General features: G+C 38.5%; 1 protein-coding gene across 4 annotated transcripts in view; it reads left to right on the top strand.

Annotated features, from left to right (window-relative positions):
• GHR (growth hormone receptor) overlaps window positions 1–22945 on the top strand; it is a 237137-nt gene extending 214192 nt beyond the window's left edge. For all 4 annotated transcript variants that reach the window (XM_073236618.1, XM_073236623.1, XM_073236619.1 and 1 more), the window contains 6 exons: window positions 2023–2195; window positions 5976–6154; window positions 10164–10329; window positions 12342–12432; window positions 19610–19679; window positions 19998–22945. In XM_073236618.1, the coding sequence (XP_073092719.1) occupies window positions 2023–2195; window positions 5976–6154; window positions 10164–10329; window positions 12342–12432; window positions 19610–19679; window positions 19998–20966 (1648 nt within the window). In that variant the 3' untranslated portion in view covers window positions 20967–22945. The remainder of the gene's footprint in view (window positions 1–2022; window positions 2196–5975; window positions 6155–10163; window positions 10330–12341; window positions 12433–19609; window positions 19680–19997) is intronic.
• Window positions 22946–23969: the final 1024 nt, after the last annotated feature.

Genomic DNA, 23969 nt, shown 5'->3' with positions numbered 1-23969 from the left:
CTCGCAGACCTCCACAGTCTGGCCCCTGCACCTCAGCCCACAAAAGGTCATCCCTCCCTTTCTCTCCCTCAGCCACAGATTACCCGGCTTTATGTCTCCTTGACTTATGAACCCTCTTCTCAGCTCATAGCCTAGTGAACAGTAAGTGAATAATAAATTACCCCACCCAGTAGCCATTCTAATTTAAGTTTTTCCCTTTAGTCCCAGACATGCCTTCCCCTCCGTGTCTCTGACCACTCTGTTCCCTCTCTGCCTCCCGTTGCCATCTACTAAACATTTACCATCCTTCCGGATTGCTGAACACACTACCTCTACCTTGAAGCCATCCATGAGCAGCCAGAGCCGTCAGCCCTCTCCTGAACTCACAGGGAGCCCAGGGAGCCCCCTCTGTGAGCCTGCATCCACGCTGCTTTGTAATACGGATTTAAGTCATCCCGCCGAGGCTGGAGGAATCCCTCAGCCACACGGGAATCCCCCATAATGCCCAGCCCAGTTCTATATATGATTAGTGCTTATTAAATGTCAGTGGAATAAATATGAGACCAAAAAAGTACTCAGATGGCAATTTCTGAGTCTTCCTCTAGCCTAAAGGTAGGGACCAAATCTTGCTAACCATTATATCCACACAATGCTAGTCCAGATGTAATGCTTAAGTAAGTGCTTGTATAATAGTAATAATAATAACAACAACAACAACAACAATAATAATAATAATAAAAGGACCCAAAGATGGTTTGCTGAATTTATTCAGTCAGGCAGACAGATGGGATTTGGAGAGCTGTGTCACATTCTAGCACGTGTTTGTTCTCTTCCTGCTGGGGTGGGCCTGAGTCTGAGCTATCTTTTGATTGCTCTGCATTTTTGTTCAGGTCCCTGTGGCAGCTGACTAGGGAATTTCCTATCCCCAAACTCTGACTTCCTTCCACAGTGAGCTTCCTGCTATCTCTTTTCCATTTAATGCACATCCTGCTGTTCTTTTGAGTTATCTCAGTAAACAGTGCTTTTGTAGGGTGGGATGGAGGTGAATAAGTCTATGGTGGATTGTAAATATGATGTAGCTTTTCTGATTTCTTCAGTGTTTACATGTTCATCTAGCATCCATGGTTTGTTTTTATCTGATCCAAGATAACTGGAAAAGATGAACTTGTTCTTTGTAGAGAAACAAAAAAGAGGACTGATAACCACATTGATTTAATTCAACCCTTTTTTTGATATTATAATCAGAATTTTTTGATATTATAATTATAATCCATTACTATTTTTCAAAATGGAGAAGAAAAATGTTTTCTGGTTGGAGAAAATTTTTTGATTTCCAGGTTCATGCCTTTTGTCTCTTTCAAGAATGGGAGGGAACGGCCAGGATTCCCCTCTTTCATTAATGTCACCTGTATGTCCAGTGTGTTTGAAATATTCTAATGGCTCTTCATGTAATTAAGGGAACAATCAGGAGTATGGGAAGGGTCCAAGGCATAGGAGAGCCTTCAAGAGATGGCACAGGAGTGGTTCAGAGTAGCGGTTTTGAGGCTTTTCTACCTCAAAGCCATCCACATTTCAGCAACACTCAGCCTGGAGACAGCTCTCGGTATGCCTCCTCCATTTCTTCCACCAGGAGCTAGGGAAATGCACAGGTCCAAAGATTCACTGTTACCTGGAAATCGTTATAGTTTTGGAGTTGACTCTCTGCAATGTTTTATTAAAAGAACATTTTTAAGCCTCCAGAAGCCTCAGAACCCCCAACTGTAGAATGGGGATAATAAAGTACTACCAATAAATCACTCAATTTAGGAGGTGGCATGTCATATGCAGTCAGTCAACACTTACTTTTACTATAGCCTCCTATTGGTCCACAGGCAATGATGTCCACAGATGTGACACTTCTTAGAACTGGCACTGCTTAAATAATACTTGCTCATGAAATATTTGTGTTCCAATTTATTGAGTCTGACTGTCAAGCACCTCTCTCTGGCGTAAGCTATGGCATGGGTTTTAGAATGATTCATCCTTTTTTCCCCTCCATTTCAGGAACACTCAAGAATGGACTCAAGAATGGAAAGAATGCCCTGATTACGTCTCTGCTGGAGAAAACAGCTGTTACTTTAATTCATCTTATACCTCCATTTGGATCCCCTACTGTATCAAGCTAACTAGCAATGGTGATACAGTGGATCAAAAGTGTTTCTCTGTTGAGGAAATAGGTAAATCACAGGTTTGTGTTGTATTTGACGTGGCTTTAGATCACAGAAGCAGGGAAGCCTGCAACATCCAAGTGTATCTGAGTCGGAACCTTGTCAGTGTACTGTATAGCTGGATATAGGAGGTCTACTTTACAGGGCAGAGATCAGCTGGTGAACAAGAAACAAAGGGCAGGGGAACTTAAGTTGGCTTTAACTTAAGTTAATGTCACCTGTATGTCCAGTGTGTTTGAAATATTCTAATGGCTCTTCATGTAATTAAGGGAACAATCAGGAGTATGGGAAGGGTCCAAGGCATAGGAGAGCCTTCAAGAGATGGCACAGGAGTGGTTCAGAGTAGCGGCAGGAAATGTTGTAAATAAAAGAACCTTGTGGAGTCTTGTGGAGTCTTTAAAGCCAGATTGTGTTCTTTTGTACCACTGCAAGGAACAAACTCCATTTATCAATTTACTCCTAAGATTCCTTCTTTCTTAATTATTTGATATGATTATTCTGTACAGCTCTACTGAAATATATTGCCCTTTGCACTCTCTCATTGCTGTTATAAAAGCCTAGATTTCCTTTAACCCAAGGCACAATAATGTTAGAATTTTATATTTACAAAATAGCCCCAAATCAGTTTAAAGACATATTTATAAGATCTCAAGACAAACACTGGAGATAATCAGCTCAGTGAACTAAGTGAAAGATCCAGATTATCCCTTCCTCATCATGTGGACACAAGGGAAGGAAAATAAAAACAACTATAATTATAATACTCAGGTTTATACTGTAACAGTGTAAACAGCAGAACAGACTCAAAGAAGGACTTGTAGTAGCTGACAATGGTGCCTCAAAATCTGCCCACAATAGCTTATTTGTTGCTTTTCGAGTGCCTTGTGTTGTTTTTGTATGCTTATATGTGGTTTCCCAGGCATCAGTGGACTGGAAGAGACTAAGAGAATGTGGCTAGAAGCTGCAGATAGAAACAAGTAAATCTCATAGCCTGACTTTCATGGAGAAGATTGAGAAAATTGTAACAAGCAACAGAGAGAACTCAGTGACATAGTTTGGAAAGACTACTGAGTAATGTCCTAATAACAATAGGTGCCATGTGTGTTGAGTGTCTAAGAGGTTAGTAGAAGAACACTGAGTCAAGACCCACGTTCTAGCCCTGTCCCAGCCAACAGCTGGCCCCATTCATTTACCTGGATGCCTTTCACTGAGGAACTGTCATGTGCTGGGCATTGTGCTGTGTGGAGGCTACAGTATGAGTGATATATGGTCAAGGAGGAGAGTCAGGTGTTTCGACAAATAACCACAACACGGTGCCTGAGCACCTGCAGTGTGCAGAATGATAGGCAGCCAAGGTGGTGGCCAAAGGCACAAATGACTGGCTGGGCCTCAGGAATAAGGAAGGGCCACACAGAGATGAAAACAGTTCAGTCACTTTTCACCCATCAGTGGGAGCGGCCAAGTATACAAGATGGACTGTGTCTTCCAATAACTACTAAATTCCAAAAGTGACAAACAGCACAGAATGTGCAAGGACTCCGGACAGTTAGGCAGGCTTGACTAGTCGGCCAGAGAGGTCACCAGTGGAACTGTGTACCCCACAAAGGAATGCAGACCTTGTCTTACTGCCAAGAGGTGCATTTGAGAGTATTTAAGCAGGGAAATGACCTGAGGATAGTAACAGCTAATACAGAGTCCTTACCGTGGGTCAGGGGTAATAACATGTAAAATGGTTATGTTATAATCCCCATTTTACAGATGATGAAGCTGAGAGTAGGTAATTAAACTAGCTTAAACCTGAACAGAGCTGAGAATGGAACTTAGGGAGCTTAGCTCCAGAGTCCATGCTCTTAATGTCAAAGTCATACAGCAGCACCTGTTACATCACTGTCTCTGGGAGATTCCTCCTGCTGCAGTGTGCAGGGTAGATTGGAGTAGCACAGACCAGAGATAGAGGGACTAGAAAATTCTGTGACGATGACAGGCAGAATGATAATGGTAGCAGGAAGGGAGCTGTCAGTGAGCAATGACAGGGAACTGAGGTGACCATAACAGATTATAAGATGACAGGCACAAGCCCAGCTTCCTTGTGTACTTTGTGTGTATTCCACCACCACCTCCCATGGCTATTGTCTGAATTTAAAGTATTATATTAGTTAGACTTTTGTTGTTCATTCGTTCATTCAGCAAATATCAGTTGAGTCTCTTCCTGGGGCCAGGCAGGTGCTGCGGGCAGAAAATGCCTGCCCTTGAGCTTTTACCCCAGTGTGGCTGGGAAGAGACAGTGCTGTGAGCAGACACACTGGGGAGGAGCAGAGGAGTGCTGGGGTGTTGCGGCTTTACAGGTATAAGGGTTGGCTTCACTGAGACAGTGACACTTGAGTAAAGAAGGAAAAGGGAGAACAGTCACATATCTGAGGGAAGGGCATTTCAGCAAGAGGGCACAGCAAGGGCGAAGGTCCTGGGACAGGGACATGCCTTTGCTCACTCAAGGAACAACACAAGGGAGAGCAGCTGGTGCTGTGTGAGAACAGAGGGGCTGCTAAGAGGCCAGCTGTGGGAGACCCCAGCACCGAGGCGCTGGTCCCCATTAGGCCACTGCTGTGACTTTGGCTTTCACATGGAGGGAAATAGGAAGCCCTCGGGGGTGTTAGATGATGAGTGACGTGATCTGACTCAAGTGGGAGGTAGTCCCTGTGACAGCTGAGTGCAGGATTGTGCTGAGCACAGACTGAAAGGAGGGCAATGACTACAGGAGGAGAGCGTTTGGGAGGCCAGGGTGGCACATGGGCCCCTGTTACAGTGGCGAGACTGGGCTGATGGAGGTGCTGGCCAAGAGAAGGGGTTGGATGCTGGGGATGTCTGGAGACTGCAGTGGACGGAATGTCAGGTGGTGAGGAAAAGTGAGTCAAGGAAGAGTTCAGCGTTTTCGTCCTGAGCGGCTGGAGAAATGAGGTCACTGCACCTGGAGACAGGGAAGGTGAAAGGGGAGCAAGTTCTGGGAGAAGCCTAGGGGGTTGTTTGGGGGTATATGCAGCTCCAGCTGCTTCCTGATGCCTCAGAGGGGTTGTCACGTGGAAGCACGAAGAGAGGTGGTCAGAGCCCCTCCATCCCTAACAAACCCAGCAGTGGGAACCGAGCATGACACTATTTCAGATTGTTCGTATGCATCGAAGTAAAAGACAGAAAACACTGAATCTTCACTGTGGGACACAGTGGCGTAATGCTTCCCTTTTTAGGTCTGCGGAAACCGCCCCATGAGGCTGGGCAGACAAGCGAGGGAGCATTGCTGAGTGGTCGGAGGGACAGTACTAGCAGCAGTATGGAAATGAGTGAGACAAGGTCCTTGCCCCAGGTCATCAATAGTTCGAAAGAAAGAAGATTCTTTACCCTTAGTTCCAAAATAGCCTCGTGTTTAAGTACTGTTATAGGTCTTTCTGACTCTCTGTTTCTTCAATTCTGAATCGAAATGAATTTCCTTTGCCAAAATCCCAAAGCATTAATCCTATCAATGCTAAAAGCTATGTAAAACATGGCAGATCTTCAAGGAAAGTTATAGATGAGATTTTAAAAATCAAAAGAAATTCTTGTGGGGGCTTTTTTTAAGTTAAAAACAGATCATCATTATAAAATGATATTCTCTTATAAAATGAGGATATAATAGGAATATTGGGAGAAGGATATAAGTAATAAAAAATGGTTTAAAGTAATTTGGTCTGTTCAGAAGAAAGCACTGCATTAATATCACCTGTGTCTCTCTGTGTACTAATTCTCTGTTGAAATGCCCAGTTCAACCAGATCCACCCATTGGCCTCAACTGGACTTTACTGAACATCAGTTTAACGGGGATTCATGCAGATATCCAAGTGAGATGGGAACCACCGCCCAATGCAGATGTTCAGAAGGGGTGGATAGTTCTAGAGTATGAATTGCAATACAAAGAAGTAAATGAGACCCAATGGAAAATGGTAAGATATCATTATATCTCATGCTTAAAAATCCTTTGACTTTTCTTTTTATATCAACACGGGTCTCATTTATTAGAGTTCCTTCTGACCTAATATCACATGCCCACACTCTGTGCAAAATTCTTATTTGAGGGAAACCAATGTAATTAATAAAATATTATGTTGGAATTCTGCCCCACAGCAGATGTTTCCATGGAGCTTATACAGAAGCCTGTGGAGGGAAGGGGAACTATCTCCCCAGTCATCCTTGGTGTCCAGTTTAATTTTAGAACAAAGTCATACACTCTAGCCCTTAGCAATCTTTGGGGATGTGGCTAACCATGGGAAGGGTTATGATTAAAGTCACCAGTGAGCTATGGCTAAATATTCTCCCATGATTTCAGTTGCTGCTATTCACAAGACCCCTATTAAAATAAGTTTTTAAGTGACTCCAGGAGGAAAGCAGGAGGAGGGGATTTGTCCCCAGAGGTTTCAAAGGATGCTTTGCTACATACCCCAAGGAAGAATCAAGCTAAGAGGTTTTATGTAGGCATGGAGCATGGTACTAGATGACTTCTGAACTCCTCACTTCCTTGACAAGCATATGGGAACTGGGCACTTGGAAAAATTCCACATGGCACACAACAGGAAGAAAAATGGGGTTATCTTGCTGCTCACAATATAACTAATTCTAAATCAGTCTAACCACAGCTACAGACCTGGCTAAGCCAAGTGGTTCCAGGCCAGTCAGCAGGCCATGCCCAGCAGCCTAGCACAGCGTCACTCCCAGAATTTGGAGACACCAGGCCCTGTCCATTCAGGGAACTGCTGAAAAAAAGCCATTGTCATAGAAGAAAGGTGAGGTTGGAGCAGCTGTATATTGGGCTTCAAGATTCTGTTTTCAGAATCATTTTAATTTAGATATCTGTCCCTAACTTAGTGCAAGAAAAGCTCATTTGGATGCTGAGTCAAAGAAGACTTTCTCTATGAGGCTTCAGGCTAACATTTCTTCAGCAACCAGGTACTGAAGTAATTATGGAGCACAAGGCACTGTGCTAGGTATCCCAGGGCAGCAGTTCTCAAAATGTGAACTGTGGATCCTCAAGGGCCCCTGAAACCTTTTCAGAGAGTCCACAAGGTCAAGACTATTTTCATAGTAATACTAAAAGGCTTTTTCCCTTTTTTCACTGTTTTGAGATTTGCACTGATGGTACAAAAGCCATGGTGGGAACACGGCTGCCTCCTTCCCACAAATCAAGGCAGTCACTCCAAACTGTACTGCCTGTCACTGCACTCTGTGTCACTACACATTCAGTCAGAGGGGGAAGGCTGGTTCACAGAAGGTCCATGAGGAAGTTGCACATACTTTGTGTACTCAGCCTTTGAGGACACAGCTTTTGAATATTCTGTGTGACACACAGGAAGTACACATAGAGTACTTCTGCTGCATACTGATGAACTGATGGTTGCCTTGAGCAAAAGCACTGCAATGGCTGAGCTGACAGCTGAACTAGCTGCTTTTTGCATGGCACACCTGTTTCCCTTGAAAGAAAACTATTGATAAACTGATAGATGATTTTTCGCATTTGAGTTGGCAAATATTAGGCAAACCTTTCTCAAAACAAAATGAAATGAGTATATCATTTCAAGAAATAAAATTGACGGTAGTTGTTGCCAGTGAAAAATATTTAAGCTTTCAAAGGAAAATGAGAATTTTGGAAAACTTGCCTCTGTAACTGTGAGCTTGATACCTTTCCCAATCTTTAGAGACTTTCCTGATGAGATCAGTGGTGATAATAGCAAAAGTGATTTTTCAAATATTGTATAGTAAAATTTGTGAACATTTAGAAAACTGAAGCAGTATTTTCCAAATGACTAATACATGTTGTAACCAAATGGGGATGCATGGGAAATGATCCATTGAAAGTGCTAGATGGAAAGGTGAATTTTAATGTGACAAGCTATGAAAGAGTCATTGATGGAGTTTCAGGTTTCACATTGCAGCTAACCTTTCAGAAACTACCACTTGTGCCTACCCTAGTTCAGTCAGTAGTCCTATTAATTTGCTTAATGCCAGCCCCCAAGCAGGTCATATGCTTCTGGTGTTTGAAGCATCTGATAAATTCTTCACACTGGAGTCAGAGTGATCTTTCTGAAATACACTTCCTTGCCTTAGATCCTTGTAATGAACACTCAAAAATGGGCACACATTAAAACCCACTCTTCACTTGTACAGTTCTGTGAGTTTTGACAAATCCATAGAGGAGAAAAAAATCTAGTATTTGTTGTTTATATCAGGAACTGATGTTACCATACAATGATACTGAATTTGGTATTACTGTGTCTTTTTTTATTAAATATGTTGTGAGTATAAAAGTAATACCAGTTATCATCTAATTGCTTACAATTATTTACCAAAGTTACACCAAGTTAAGAATTTGTGTTTTTTTAAAGACTTAATGGATGATGTAGAATTATCCGCAATGTATGGGGCCATCTCTTGAACACCAACTGTACACTTGATTGTGTTGGGCTTTGGAAATGCAAATATAATGAGGGCACTGTTTGCCCCCAGAGAATCTTCAGAGTAATATAGAAATCTGAGCAGTGAAATATAAGAAGTAATATAAGATGGGACTTCTCTGGCAGGATGGAATATGGAAAAGTGCCAAGAATGACTTCGTAGAATATCAGCAATACTCACACCGAGGATTGGCTGAGAAGAGGGACTCCTTGCAGGCAGCTGGCAGGGTTCAGTGTGGGTAGCAGAAGGGGAGTTTGGTGTGGCTGGTGGGGCAGATTGAGGGAAGAAGGTGAACGAGGCCATAGGTCGAATCACTGAGGACCCCTTTTCAGTGTTGTTATTAGTGAAATCTATAAAGAATATTGGTGACAATAGAGAAATTAGGGCTTAAGTGTGGAAACGGGCTTTTAAAATATTTTAAGAAAAATAATAAAATGTTTAAAATTTAGAATCCTGCCTTAGAAAAGCATTTTAGCTATATAATATTCCACATTTTAAGAAGCTTCTTTAAAACATGCAAATTTAAAAAAAAAACAGGTACTTTTTAAGTAGAAACCAAGGTGAAAGAAAAATTTTAGAAGCTGAAAACCCAGCTTCTGACTTAATAAACAAATCATGAGAATTGATTTATGTGAAAAATCCATGCTGTTGAAAAGTAAGTGTCCCTGATTTAAATGGGAACAGGGTGTTCTACCCAAAAACATGAAAAACACTTACTGAATACCTGCTTTGAGTATTTGGCTCAGGGGAAAACACCATCATTAGTTGAGTCTAGCTCTTTGATCTCTGTATGTCTTAAAGGTCTAATAGCCTCACCTGCCTTTCCCCAGGAAGGTAAAGGAATATTCTTATCTTAAGGGTTGTGGGACCCTGGTGTTCATTACCAAACATTCCAGTGACATTTCTTCACAGATTTTAAGTAGCAAACTCTTTTGAGGTGGCTTTAAGCTTTCTAGAACAAACCAATTAGGTATATAGTTGCTTCTCATAGAATTATTTAGACAACTGTGATTTTTATAGTTCTGTGATCATGAGTGACTACCCAGAATTTCCAAAGAACAGATGTATATATTTGACTATAACTTGTTTTGTGTGGAAATATGTTTTTCTCTTCCTATGTCTTCATACAAGACCATAAAATCCCCAAGGACAATTAACATATCTGTAGTCTTCCCTAGATTTCTGCCATTCTCCATAATAATTCTGTCATTCTTTGATTGTAGTAGACCTGACAGCAATGCAAAGATAGACCTGCATTTCTTTAAACAAATCTGTCATATCTTTGGGTTTAGACTATTATCCATTTAACAAAATGATTCTTCACAAAATTGTTTGCCTTGATCTTACCTTAAATGGCATACCAGTGCACTTAAAAATGTTACCTACTTTGCAGAAATTCATCCTGAATTCAAATGCAGCACACAAAGGTATTTTACCTTGTAGAGTTTAGAGTTTTGCGTTGTTGACTCTCAAAAACCCAGTAAGTTTTATATTTTGTCTTAAAAGATGGACCCTGTATTGTCAACATCAGTTCCTGTGTACTCACTGAGACTGGATAAAGACTATGAAGTGCGTGTGAGATCCAGACAACGAAACTCTGAAAAATACGGCGAGTTCAGTGAGGTGCTCTATGTAACACTTCCTCAGATGAGCCCATTTGCATGTGAAGAAGGTAAAAAGAAAAGATTTTAAATGGCAGCCAATGTGGTTTTTCTCAGTATATATTGATATACTTCCTCTTTTATTAGGGTGTTGCCCAGATCAAGATTCAATAGCATCGAATGTCAGGGTGAGAGACCTCAAGCTCACTATCTGTGGCAGGTATTATCCACTACCAAAGTGGAGGGAGGATTTAGTTTTCAAGTTATTTAATTCAGGAAAAGTCCTAGGGTAGATGCAAATTAGAGGGACGATACACTAAGATATTAATGGGAGATCTCTGGATATTAGAATTTCAGATGATTCTTGTCTTTATGTTTCTGTATTTTTAAACTTCTCTACAATGAGCTTGGTTTGCATTTATGGTCAGGAAAAAGTGTTTTTCAAATGCATACTGAGGAAAATCTCTGCATATGTGGATGGATGGGTATGCGGCATCTAAGAGCCTAATATTGAGTCAAGTGAGGCAGTCAACAGCAGGTGCTTATTGGCTTTAGAAAGTTTAGATGTAGCTTTTACCTTGAAGAGAGCTTAATAAGTGGTGTACCAGTTATGCTCAAGAATGACACAGAACATTTAAAGATGCTGTGTAAGAAAAAGACATAATTGAAGTTTCAGCAGATAGGGCCTATAAATTGAGAATAAAAGAACTAAAACTTTTATATACAGAAATAAAGAAGACTGCTTAATAATAAGCAGTAGGTGTGTAATGTTATCACTCCCCAATGGTTATTAGCAATAACTCATCTCCATTAAAACCAAAAGGTTTACAAGGCCATATAAGGAGCTGGAGTTTGTTAATGAAACAGTTATAGGCTACAGAGAAATTAGATTTCTGCATTTATGGTACAGGCAGAATCCATACCAAATAGTACTTAAATGCCTATAGTACCATCCTTTCTAAGTTCTGCTTAACAGGCTTGATGCTTCACACAATGTTATAATGAAATTCTGATTTAAAAGTACATTTGCCACATGACCTCTAAGCTTATTGTGATGACATTTAATTCTAGCATAGCATAGATAAAATCTAGCAGAGATTTTTTTAACTGTCTTTTCCTTCCATGTTAAAAGAAAATTTAACATAAAGCTCTAGCTTTGTTATATTCCTGAATATGTCATTCAGTTATAAAATTATATGTAAAGTTAGAGACACAAGATACAAAATATCTCTCCCCCACAAATTATAATATCCATAATATTTCCCTTGGGGATTTTAATAGCTGAATAAGAAAATTAAAACAAGAAAGGAATATTACAGCATAAAAGCCTACTTTTAATAAAGTGCCATTAAGGCAAATTATTAAAAAGCAGATAACCTCTGTCAGTGTGTAAGAACACTGGGAACCAGCTGCAGGGTGGCTCGCAGGCATTTGTTCGTAAGGAATGAAACAGAAGTTTTACAAACACATACCCCCAAATCTGCTATGAAGTGTACTAAAATCCGAAGTTAGGAGCCCCAATAGTGATCTCCTGTCAAAGGATTTTATTAAGCTATAAAATATATGCTCTGCATGTCTAAAAACTTCAGTCATTGATCAAAAATAGGAACTCTGCCCCCATCTTTTTGATAGATCCTCAGTGTGGAGGATCAAAAAATATTACCACCCTTTAAAAAAAAAAGAAGCAAGTGGACATTATTTAGGTAAAGTAGTAGGTACGTTACCAAGCAGCACTTTGTCCTAGAGCTGAAACCTTTAATGACTAATGACATACCCTGAACACATAAGGTGTTTAAATCCATTGGGTGTTTTTTTTTATTATATAGACATGGCTGTGTTTAAACTATTTGCTGTCTCTTTATTTTGACTTTCTTTTTCCTACATGAAAGGATTAAAAGCAGTGGACAGAGGTATTCTAGGTACAAAAAATACTATTAATTCACTGCTTTCTGTTTCAGGGGTTATCAAGAGAAATTACAGATTTCACTAGATGCATACAAGTTAAATATTTTTATGTGAAAAAGGAAAGTGAAATATAAATATTGCATAATTCTGAGTGAGATATTGTTCTTGTGTTTTTCAGATTTCCAGTTTCCATGGTTCTTAATTATCATCTTTGGAATATTTGGGCTAACAATGATAGTATTTTTATTCATATTTTCAAAACAACAAAGGTGGGTATGAAATAGTCTACTTTGATACGTTTTTGACAGTTGTTTAGAAATCCATGTGCGTTTCCATTTGTTATATTTTTTTTGGAAAATCATGAGTGAAAATTTTAATTACTATGGTAACATATTACCTCCGATTATATGTTTGCCACTTTGTTTGTCATAGGGAATTCATGGGTTTCAGTTCTATCTAGGAAGTTGCTTAACATTAAGAGGCTGAGACGAGTGACTGCTCACCTTGTGGTATGTACCTCCTTGACGAAACTGTCATCTCAGAGCTGCCTCTTCACTTCTTCAAAGTCCTGAGCAAGGTGGCTCATTAGTTCCAGGACAGTAAAGTAGCTGGAACCTTTGACTGAGTTTGACACAGACCTGATGCACAAGCAAATTTAAGTCGCAACTAAAACCACCTAGATAATTCACTTTAATAAAATCTTTCTAGATTTCATATGGTGATTTCAAGTAAATTTGGGTTTTATTTAAATTATTAAATTTTAGGGGCAGAGCCAAGAGGGTGGCGTGAGTAGGACAGTGGGAATCTCCTTGCAAAACATAAATTATTAAATTTTATTTATATCATTCAAATGCTAAGTTAACTGCATTTGTAAACACTGCTAAAATTCTAAGTTTGAAGAGATGCCATTCTGCACTCTTTTGGAGTCAAAAGACTTGGGTTCCAGTTATTATTCTGCCTCTGCTGTTTGATCTTGTTTGAATCCCTCAACCTCCCTGGGCTTCCTTGTTCCCATGGGTAATATGAGGGTGTAGGATTGTATGACCTTTACATTTCCCTTAAGCTTTAAGATCTATCATTCTGTTTTTCTTCCTAAAAGAAACTCAGTACAGACTACAAAAATTTTTAATATTTTTACATTTTAAATAGGAAAAATTATTGGTATCCATTTGCCATTTCTCCCATTTTCTTCCACTTAGAGTATTTTTTCAGTCCCATTTAGAGTATTTTTTAAGTCCCGTGGGTTAATCTTTCCCCTTCTCCCAGAACTAGGATGACTTAACATCCCAGTTTGCCTAGAACTTTCCTGGTTCTAGCAGTGAAAACCTTGTGTCCCAGAAAACCCTTTTCCAGCAAACCGAGGTGGTCAGTCACCATACCTAGAACTGAAGACGAGGGTTCCAGCTGAAGCTAAGAGACTTCTACAAATCAGAATGGAATTTATGTGAATATATGGCAAAAGCTTTTTAGTTCTTTTTTGTTTTTTTTGAGGTTGTATAGCATTTGTGAACATCAAAGTAAAATTTTAGTAGACAAAAGAATTTTCACAATGCTGGAGTTCTAGAGTGTCAAGCATCCTAAAAGCTTCCAACTGAATGGAGAAAGGGTTATTACTAGTGGAGTTTCATCTCCAGTTTTATCATGTAAACCAATGGGAAAACAAAACTCATTCTGCAGAATTTCATTTGGCTCTTAACTTTCGAGCAACAACTCTAATTTACAAACAACTGGTATAAAGCAGAACAGCACAGTTTTCAGTTGTTTGAGGAAAAATTAAATACATTAATTTCTTAAAATTCTAAAAATGTATTTATTTACTAAGTAATGCCAGCCACAAAGGAGTCAAATTATTCAGTTGGTTAATTTGAATTCACTGATCTGTACAGGTGATGGGCTAATTTATATGTAACTGCAGTAGATATACCCACTATGTTTGTAACTTACTCTTAACATTAGCTGTCAGCTTTGAGTCATTGTGAAGGCCAAGTAAATTTGTTATGATGTTTAATTATGTTAACAAGATTTCAAAGAAAAAAGTATTCTCAACAAATAGGACTTCAAAGAAAATAAGAGTGTGTTTCTATGACTAATGATGTTTTTAACTATGATTGGTCAAATCACCAAATTGTACAATTGTCCTGAAATCTTTATCATCCTCCCAAATTTCCTGTGCTAAATTAAGTTCTCTGTAGAAAACAATTAGGTTTTTTTCTTTCATTTGTCCACAAAAACCCTTGTTATTGTCTAAATTTCCATGTTCTAATGAAAGTAGGAAATGGAAGAAAATAGTTGTCAGCAGGTATGCAAAGAACATGTAGTTCTAGTAATTAAAATGATACTCCAGAGAACAAGGTGCTTATGTCTGCTTTCCCCAGAACCGGAAGGCTACAGAGAGCTTCAGGTCCTACATATCTTTGCTTGAAGTTTTATGAATCCACAATCCAAGCCACTTCTTCCTTTCTTAATCCGGATAATTGTGTCAACTCTAGGAAGGTTTATATTTCCAACTTGAATAGGATGATAGGAAAGTCACAGATGCAGTTTCATGCCAGGTTATCTTTATACTCTGTGGTATACAACCCATCCAGCCTTTGAGCTATTACTAATGGGAAAGAAACAAATGAGTCAGCATGAAACAGAAGTGGCAAAGTGACAACCTGAAAACCAAATTTGGCCTACAGATCTGTGTTTTGTTATTTTATGACACTTTGTAGTAAAATCTTTACTCCAAAATCAAAGTTTTTACCAAATGGAAATTTGGATTTTTGAAATTTTCAAAATTGGATTTTGAGAATTCCTTAGATTATCTTTTAAAACTGAAAGACCTGGTGAAACTGGGTTGATATTCCTGCATGGCAACATGCACTGAGCAGAAGACTAACTATCCCATTTGGGAAGGGCGTATGTTCTTCTGTCACCATTCCCATCCCATCCTATGATATTGCATCAGGCCTGCTTCATTCATGTGCATGACCTGCTTGGGCCCTGTAGGCTTCAGGGTCTGCCACCCTGGCCTAAAGTCAACCACTACTCCCAGAATGCTAATATGCGCCGAAATGCATCCATCATCCTGTGCAAAAAAGAAGGCCACATAGAACCAAGTCAAGCATTAGGCAATTGGGAATCTTTGCTTTCTGAAATTAGGGTTAGGTCAGATATTTGTAAGTTTTTGACATTTGAAATATTCATTTAGAGTAGCAGAACCAAATAACACAGCAGCATGACAAAAGACATGGGCCTGGGTTTTGGAGTTAGGTACTTTGGATTTGAGCCCTAACTGTGCCAAGTTGGGTGCATGACTTGAACACTGTCCTTAAATCTCTAAATCTTTCCACAGATATCATCTGCTTCCCTGGTAGTTGTAAGAATTAAATGAAGTACTTAGTGCAGAGGTAGACAAACTTGTTTATAAAGGGCCAAACAGTACATTTTTAGGCTTTGGGGGCAATATAGTCGCTGTTATAGTTACTCAACTCTGCCACCTTGGCATGAAAGCAGCCATAGCTCTATGTAAACTAATGAATGTGACTATGTTCCATTCAAAATTTACAAAAACAGAGAGCAGGCCAGATTTGGCCCACAGGCCATAATTTGCCAACCCATAGTTCAGTACAAAATATATCTCACAGGGTCTTATCAGAGACATTCAAAAAAGGTAGGAGTTATTATTAATCATTTACATTTTTTCTGTATTTTCATCAGTAACAATTCATTTTAACATTTGCCCCATTGAAGAAACCTAATAAAGGCTATTCAAAGCAACTTTTGGCTTATTCCTTGTTTAGGTAAAAAGGTAAATGGAAATATTTAGAGCATGGGTTCCCTGTTGAATAGACTGTCCATTCACATTAAGTGGAATATCAGCTCTACCCAAAAGTTAGTTTACCATCCTGCCCAACAGTGGATTCTCTGATATATAGGGCTTTTTTAAATAAGAAAAAGAGTTGGTTGGAATGGATAATCTCTGAGCTTTATTCTAGGGCAACAATGCTAATTTTAAGATACAAACTCTAGTTATACCATTAACAAAATAGATAAAAGATTTATTCAAATGTATTCAAGAAATATTTATTAAGTACCTTCTTGTGCCAGGAATTGTTCTAAGTTCTAAAAGATGGAATAAAGCATAAGACAGGCAGAATGGACATTGTAATGTGTTATGGTCAAAAAATAAATATTTGGAACAGAAAACTTAAGTGCATGACAGAATTGTGTATATATAAAACCATACTGATTACTTAGAGATAGTTCATATTTAGTCTTTCCCAACCAAATGATCTTTGTAAAGATACCCTGGTTTATAAGATCAGATTATATTATTTTATACTTACTGTGAGCTCTGTGGTGTGAATTTATCCAAGTCCACCCTTTTTTGAAGGTGCAAATAATTTTGGCTCCATGTGGATTAGCTTTTCTTTCTTTTCTCTGCAAAATACTAATGAGATGTATGCATTAAAATTACCTTTTTTATAACTGACATGGAAATTGGCTTCAGATAAGTTAAATTTCTCACTCCCAAATCCTAATGCTGGCTGTCAATAAAAGACATTAGAAGAAGAAAAAAAAAAGATGATAGGAAAACCACTCTTTAATTAAACTGACTTTTTTACTAGTAACAAAACTGAACCGTAATAAAAAAAACCCCTAAAAAAAACAAAATTCCAGGACCAAATGTCTTCACAGGAGACTTACCAAACATTTAAAGAAGAGTTAGTACCTATCCCTCTCAAGCAAGTCAAAAAAAGAAAAATTATAGACCAATATCCCTCATGAACAATGATGTAAACATCTTCAAGAAAATATTAGTAAACCAAATTCAGAAATACATTAAAAGGATCATTCACCACAACCAAGTGGGATTTATTCCAGGGATGCAAGGATGGTACAATATCCACAAATCAAATAATATAATACACCACTTAACAAAAGAAAGAATGAGACCATGTGGTCATACCAATACATGCTGAAAAAGCGTTTGACAAAAATCATCCACTTATGATAAAAACTCAACAAAGTGGGAATACAGGTAACATACCTCAATATAATGAAGGCCATATGTGACAAACCCACAGCTAACATCACACTCAATGGCCAAAAGCTAAAAGCTTTTCCTCTAAAATCAGGACCAAGACAAAGAAGCCCACTGTCACCACTTTTATTCAACATTGTACTAGAAGTCCTCACCATAGCAGTCAGGCAAGAGAAAGAAATAAAAGGCATCCAAATTGGTGAGAAACAAGTAAAATTATCACTATCTGAAGAGGACTTAATACTGTACATAGAAAACCCAAAAGATTCCACCAAAAACTACTAGAATTAATAAATGAATTCAGTTAAGTTGCAGGATATAAAATAAACATACAGAAATCTGTTGCATTTCTATATACATCGATTGCATTTCTATATGTCAGTTTAACCAAGGAGGTAAAAGACCTGGACTCTGAAAACTATAAGACATTAATGAAAGAAAGTGAAGAAGACACAAATAAATGTAAAGCTATCCTATGCTCATGGATAGAAATTGATATTCTTAAAATGGCCATACTGCCCCAAGCAATCTGTAGATTTAGTGCAATCCCTATCAAAATACCACTGGCATTTTTGACTGAACTAGAGCAAATAATCCTAAAATTTATATGGAACCACAAAAGACCCCAAAGACCCTGGGTTTTGAGTTAGGTACTTTGATTTCAAAGTACAAGGTACAAGATTTCAAAGCTATCTTGAAAAACAAGAACAAAAGCTGAGGGTATCACACTACTGGTTTTAAGCTATAGTAGAAAGCTACAGTAATCAAAACAGTATGGTACTGGCACAGAACAGATATATAGACCAGTGGAACAGAACAAAGAGCCCAGAAATAAACTACACCTGTTGGTCAATTAATAGATAACAAATGAGGCAAGAATATACAATAGGGAAAATACAGTCTATTCAAGAAATGTTTCTAGAAAAACTTGACAGCAACATGCAAAAGAATGAAACTGGATCACTGTCTAAACAAGATATAAAAATAAACTCAAAGTGTATTGAAGACCTGAAACCATAAAACTCCTAGGAGAAAACAGGCAATAAACTCATGAACACCGGCATTAGTAATTTTTTTCTGGATGTGTCCCCAAGCAAGGGAAACAAAAGCAAACATAAGTGGGACTATATCACAGCAAACTTCCGCATAGCAAACGAAACCATCAACAAAATGAGAAGACAACCCACTGCATGGCAGAATATATTTACAAATGATATGTCTAATAAGGGGCTAATATCCAAAATACATAAAGAATTCATACAACTCAACATCAAAAAGACAATCCAATTAACCATATGATTTCACCTGTATGTGGAACCTATAAAGCAAAACAGAGAAACCTGAAATAGACTCATAAACAGAGAATAGACCTGGTGGTCACCATAGGGTATGGGGGTGGAGAGATGGGTGAAATAGATGAATGGAAAAAAAGGAAAAATTAGTGAGAATATTTGGGTGCTAGTCAGGGTGATGGTTATATGGGTGTATACATGCCAAAATTCATCAAGCTGTACTCCAAGATTTGTGCACTTTATATACCTCAAAAAAAAGATAGAAAAAAGAAAATCACTAATCAGAAAAGATATTTACACTCCTAATGTTTATCACAGCATTATTTACAATAGTCAAAATATGGAAGCAACCCAAATGTCTATCGATAGATGAATGGATAAAAATGATGTGGTACATATATACAATGAAATATTATTTGAACATAAAAGAAATGAAATTTTATCATTTGTGACAAAATGTATAGACCTAGAGGGTATTATGCTAAGTGAAGTAAGACAGAGAAAGACAAATACTGTATGATTCACTTACATGCTGAGTCTAAAAAACAAAACTGAAATAGACTCATAAATACAGAGAACAGACTGGTGGTGGCCATAGGAGAGGAGGGTGTAGGGATAGGTGAAATACGTGAAGGGGAAAAAAAGGAGAATGTTTGATATCTTAATCTAGGTGATGATTACATGAGTGTATACACAAGTCAAAATTCTTCAAGCTGTACACTAAGTGGTATGCATTTATATACCTCAGTATAAAATTTTAATATTTAACAAACTTAACAAGAATGTAAAAATACATTTTAAACTTTGAGCATCATAAAACTTAACCTTTGTTATGTGGTAGGCTACATTTGTCTTGTTCTAAGGTGGTTTCCTTAATACTGTTACATTAGGTGGATTATACTTTTTGAAAATAAAGTAACTATGAAATAAGTAAATTGAATTCAGATGAAGACTTTTTGGTCTTTTTCTTTTTCTATAGTGTTTCCTTATTTACCTTAATATTTTCCTTCTCTTTCTCATATCCTATTTATATATAGTACCAGAATATTTGGAATAAGTAATACCTCTTTAAATGAGAGAATGTCTAGCTTTTAAGATATATCAAACCAAACTTTTGTTTTCAAGGATTAAGATGCTGATTCTGCCCCCAGTTCCAGTTCCAAAGATTAAAGGAATTGATCCAGATCTCCTCAAGGTAATTAATAAATTATGTAAATTATAAATAACATTAATTAAATGTTACCTGCAGAACACTGTCTTACATTGAGAACTTTGCAAACTATATGAATCACATTCCATTTTTTTTGTACCCCTTCAGGCAGAAAATTTTTTAAATAATACATCTCTTAAAATTATGAGAATGCCTTTTGTATTTAAAAGTTCTACACCTGTGTATTTTTTGTTATATGGTTTTGTTATTGTTCTTATACCATAATTAGTCTCTGAATATTATTTGTTAAATCATTTAGTCATTATGAGTTTCTTTTCATAGATCATTTTCTTTGTTTCCTAGGAAGGAAAATTAGAAGAGGTGAACACAATCTTAGCCATTCATGACAATTATAAGCCTGAATTCTACAATGATGACTCGTGGGTAGAATTCATTGAGCTGGATATTGATGACCCTGATGACAAGACTGAAGGATCAGACACAGACAGACTTCTACGCAATGACCACCAGAAATCACTTAATATCCTTGGGGCAAAGGATGACGACTCTGGACGCACCAGCTGTTGTGAACCTGACATTCTGGAGACTGATTTCAATGCCAGTGACATTTGTGATGGTACCTCAGAGGTTGCTCAGCCACAAAGGTTAAAAGGGGAAGCAGATCTCTTGTGCCTTGACCAGAAAAATCAAAATAACTCACCTTCTAGTGATATTACTCCTGCTCCCCAGCAGCCCAGTGTTACCCTAGCAGAAGAAAACAAACCAAGAGCACTTCTTAGTGACGCTGAGTCAACTCATCAAGCTGCCCATCCTCAGCTAAGCAATCCGAGTTCACTGGCAAACATTGACTTTTACGCCCAGGTAAGCGACATTACACCAGCAGGGAGTGTGGTCCTGTCCCCAGGCCAAAAGAACAAGGCAGGGATATCCCAGTGTGACATACATCCAGAAGGGGTCTCGCTCTGCCCAGCCAACGTTATCATGGACAACGCCTACTTCTGCGAGGCAGATGCCAAAAAGTGCATCGCCGTGGCCCCTCACGTCGAGGTTGAATCACAAGTGCAGCCAAGCTTTAACCAAGAAGACATTTACATCACCACAGAAAGCCTTACCACTACTGCTGGGAGGTCTGGGACAGCAGAAGGAGCTCCAAGTTCAGAGATGCCTGTCCCAGACTATACCTCAATTCATATAGTACAGTCTCCACAGGGCCTCATACTCAATGCGACCGCCTGGCCCTTGCCTGACAAAGAGTTTCTCTCATCGTGTGGCTATGTGAGCACAGACCAACTGAACAAAATCATGCCATAGCCTTTCTTTGATTTCCCATGAGCTACATATTTAATGGCAAAGAGTTGGCTGAGGCATGAATGCTCAAACCAAAACAATGTTTAAACCTTTTCGGCGGAGAGAGGCATGGACTCTAAATGCCTTTACCTGAAATGTGGACACATGATATTAAAAAAAAGAACAATTAATCAGATAGATATTCCTGTTGTGAACTGTAAATATTTTAATCTCAAAGACTGTTTAGTGGCAGTGATTGTCTTGTTATTGTGGGTGTTAATTTTGTGATACTAAGCATTGAATGACTATGTTTTTAATGTATAGTAAATCATGCTTTTTGAAAAAGCAAAAAATCAGGTGGCTTTTGCAGTTCAGGAAAATTGAATGCAAATCATAGCACAGTTTAATTTTTTTTAAATAATTGGAAACTAAAATTATAGGTAAGAAGACATAGTTTGGATATGTAAAATGTTTATTTTGACATAAAATTGATAATGATATTTTTAATAATTTACACTTCAAGTATGGCTATTTTATATTACACTACACACTGTGTACTGTGGTTCCTACAGACCATCTGAAGAATGTAGCAACTACAGTCCAAAGTTGGTTTAACACTTTGGTTAGCGCACCTAAAGGAAAACAAACAACTTAGTTTTTTACAAGGCCCTTTTTATACTTCCCCAAATCCCTTAAACAGTTCTAAGATGATTGTAGTTACCTTCATTATTGGAACATGCACATTTTATCGGAATTTCTAAACAAATACGTGTTAATTTAGAAAACCGTTAAAGGTTTGCATGCCAACTTACCATGAACCCAAACCAACAAAAACTCTTTCTTGTCCAAATTTGGGTTCACATCAGAGAGCTACACACTCAGAGGAGTGGGAAGTATAGCTGGTCCATACCTATGGATACTTACGTGCGGCAGCCTGCGGAGTGAGATTCTGAGTGCATGCAGATGGTTGAGAGCTAAGCCCTGGGAGCTCTGCAGCAGGATCTCTGCACAACTTGGTTTTATTCCACAGTTACTAAGCAGGAATAAGGTATGAGAAGCATTTTGTCTGTTGAAGCAAGTCGAAAGGCAGTTAACCAGATAATGGAATAAAAAGTAAAAGAAAATCGTTTTTGTCCCAGAACCTATAGTCAGACACAGACTCAGTCACGGTAACAAGACACAAAAGAAACAAAATTTAAATCCCCACAGATAACTTAAAACTTACTTAAACCAATAGCAGAAACGTCCTTCCTCACCAAACCTTTTATAGGATTTATTTAGTGAAAGAAGTCTCACCATTGTTTATTTCCCCTCTGAATGGACTGGCCTCAGAACTGTCAGAAGAAAGAAAAGGGGCCTGAGTAATTTACAGAGTATCGTTCAATCTCCTAATAACCTAAACATCACTCTTAGGAGCACTGGGACTGGCCCCCAAAAAGATTGTCAAAACGAGAAGAATCTCATCTCACTGAAGAATGCTTCTCACTTTAAGGGGTTTTTTTAAAGGGTAATTTAAGTTAGCTTTAAATTAAATAGTATTTGCCATTTAGCTCAGACCTTCTTAGGAAACAAACTTAATGACTGGTGATTTAAAATTCCTTCTTTCTTGCAGGAAGGACAGTGAAAAGCTAGAATTGGGTGTTTCAAGTTCAACAGGTCCCTTTGTGATAGTTCAGTAGGTTCCCGCCATCTTGCTGCTATGGTTTTCTCTGAGCTACATAATTGAGTTTTACACACAATTTCGTCAATGTAGAGCCTGATTCAACTTAAAACTGTGTGTTTTGGGAAAACTATCTTACTATTTCAAAATAGGCTGACAACAATTTCTATAGCCAAAAATAGCTAAATACCTCAATCAGTCTCAGAATGTCATTTTGGTACTTTGCTGGCCACACAAGCCATTATTCACTAGTATGACTAGTTGTGTCCTGCAGTTTATATTTAACTTCCTTTATGTCTGTGGATTTTTTTCCTTCAAAGTATAATAAATTTATTTTCTTGGATTCGTGATGGTATGGTATGCTTCTATTATAAAACACCCACATGAAAAGCATCCGAAACCAGAGTACATATTCTTCTGAGTTCTTCTCATTGCAAGGGGGAGCTTAGCACAACTGGCTTAAACACATTGATACTGGGGGTGGAGATTTTTTTAGAGCTTTTTCAAGGAAACAGGAGTCCAGCTCAAAAGTATCCTGCTGGCTTGCCTGGACTGTACCCTCTCCTCAGGCTGCAGCTCCCCATGGCAGAGGCTCTCAGAGCCATGTTTTAGATGCGTTGTAGTTTGCCTGACATTAGGAGGGGGTTTTGAGGAGGGGAGGGTGGTGCTTAGCATTGTCCTTAAGCTATATTTCTAGGTTGAGCATGTTGCCTGGAGGGAGGGAAAGCAGCTCTTCCTCTCCATTCACACATTAGCACAAGTCAGTTTGTTAGGTTAGCTGTCATCATGGGAAGCAGATAGTAAGGCAAGGCTGGAGGCTGGTTAGATAGGTCGTGTAGGAGCCTGAGGCAGCAGTAAAGCCATGAAGCATAGATCCCTCCACAGAAGGCAGGCTGCAGGCAGGTTACCTAACAAATCACAGGCTCTTGTGCAGGGTGCAGAAAGGTGAGAGTCTGCAGTAGCATTGAGAAGCCACTGAACAATTCACTGCTTCAGCAAGTTGAATGCAAACTGCCATGACTTTTCATAATAGTAGAGGGTTGGCATTCAATACTGAAATTAAAATTCTCTGTCTGCCACCTTCAGCCCTTTGAGGAGCTGTTAGTTACCTGAAAGAACTATGGGTGAAGCCGTAGAGTTTCCTACTTCCTTATTTGGAAATAAGGTTTGAAAATCTTGTCTTCCCTGCCACTAAGATAATTGGAACATTCACTGCCTTAACATTAACCTTGAAAGGTCACCATTTAAGCACCAAGTATTTACTTCTTACATATGCTACACCAGACTCACCCTTGTGATATGACAAGCTTATCATTCATATGGGGTGCTTCGGGTGTCAGGAGTGAGGGGAAAGGAGGGCCTCCCTA

This window comes from Manis javanica, chromosome 1, assembly GCF_040802235.1.
Source record: "Manis javanica isolate MJ-LG chromosome 1, MJ_LKY, whole genome shotgun sequence".
Classification (NCBI taxonomy): Eukaryota; Metazoa; Chordata; class Mammalia; order Pholidota; family Manidae; genus Manis; species Manis javanica.
Note: the sequence above shows the minus strand (reverse complement) of the source record. Positions and strands in the feature narration are given on the sequence as shown.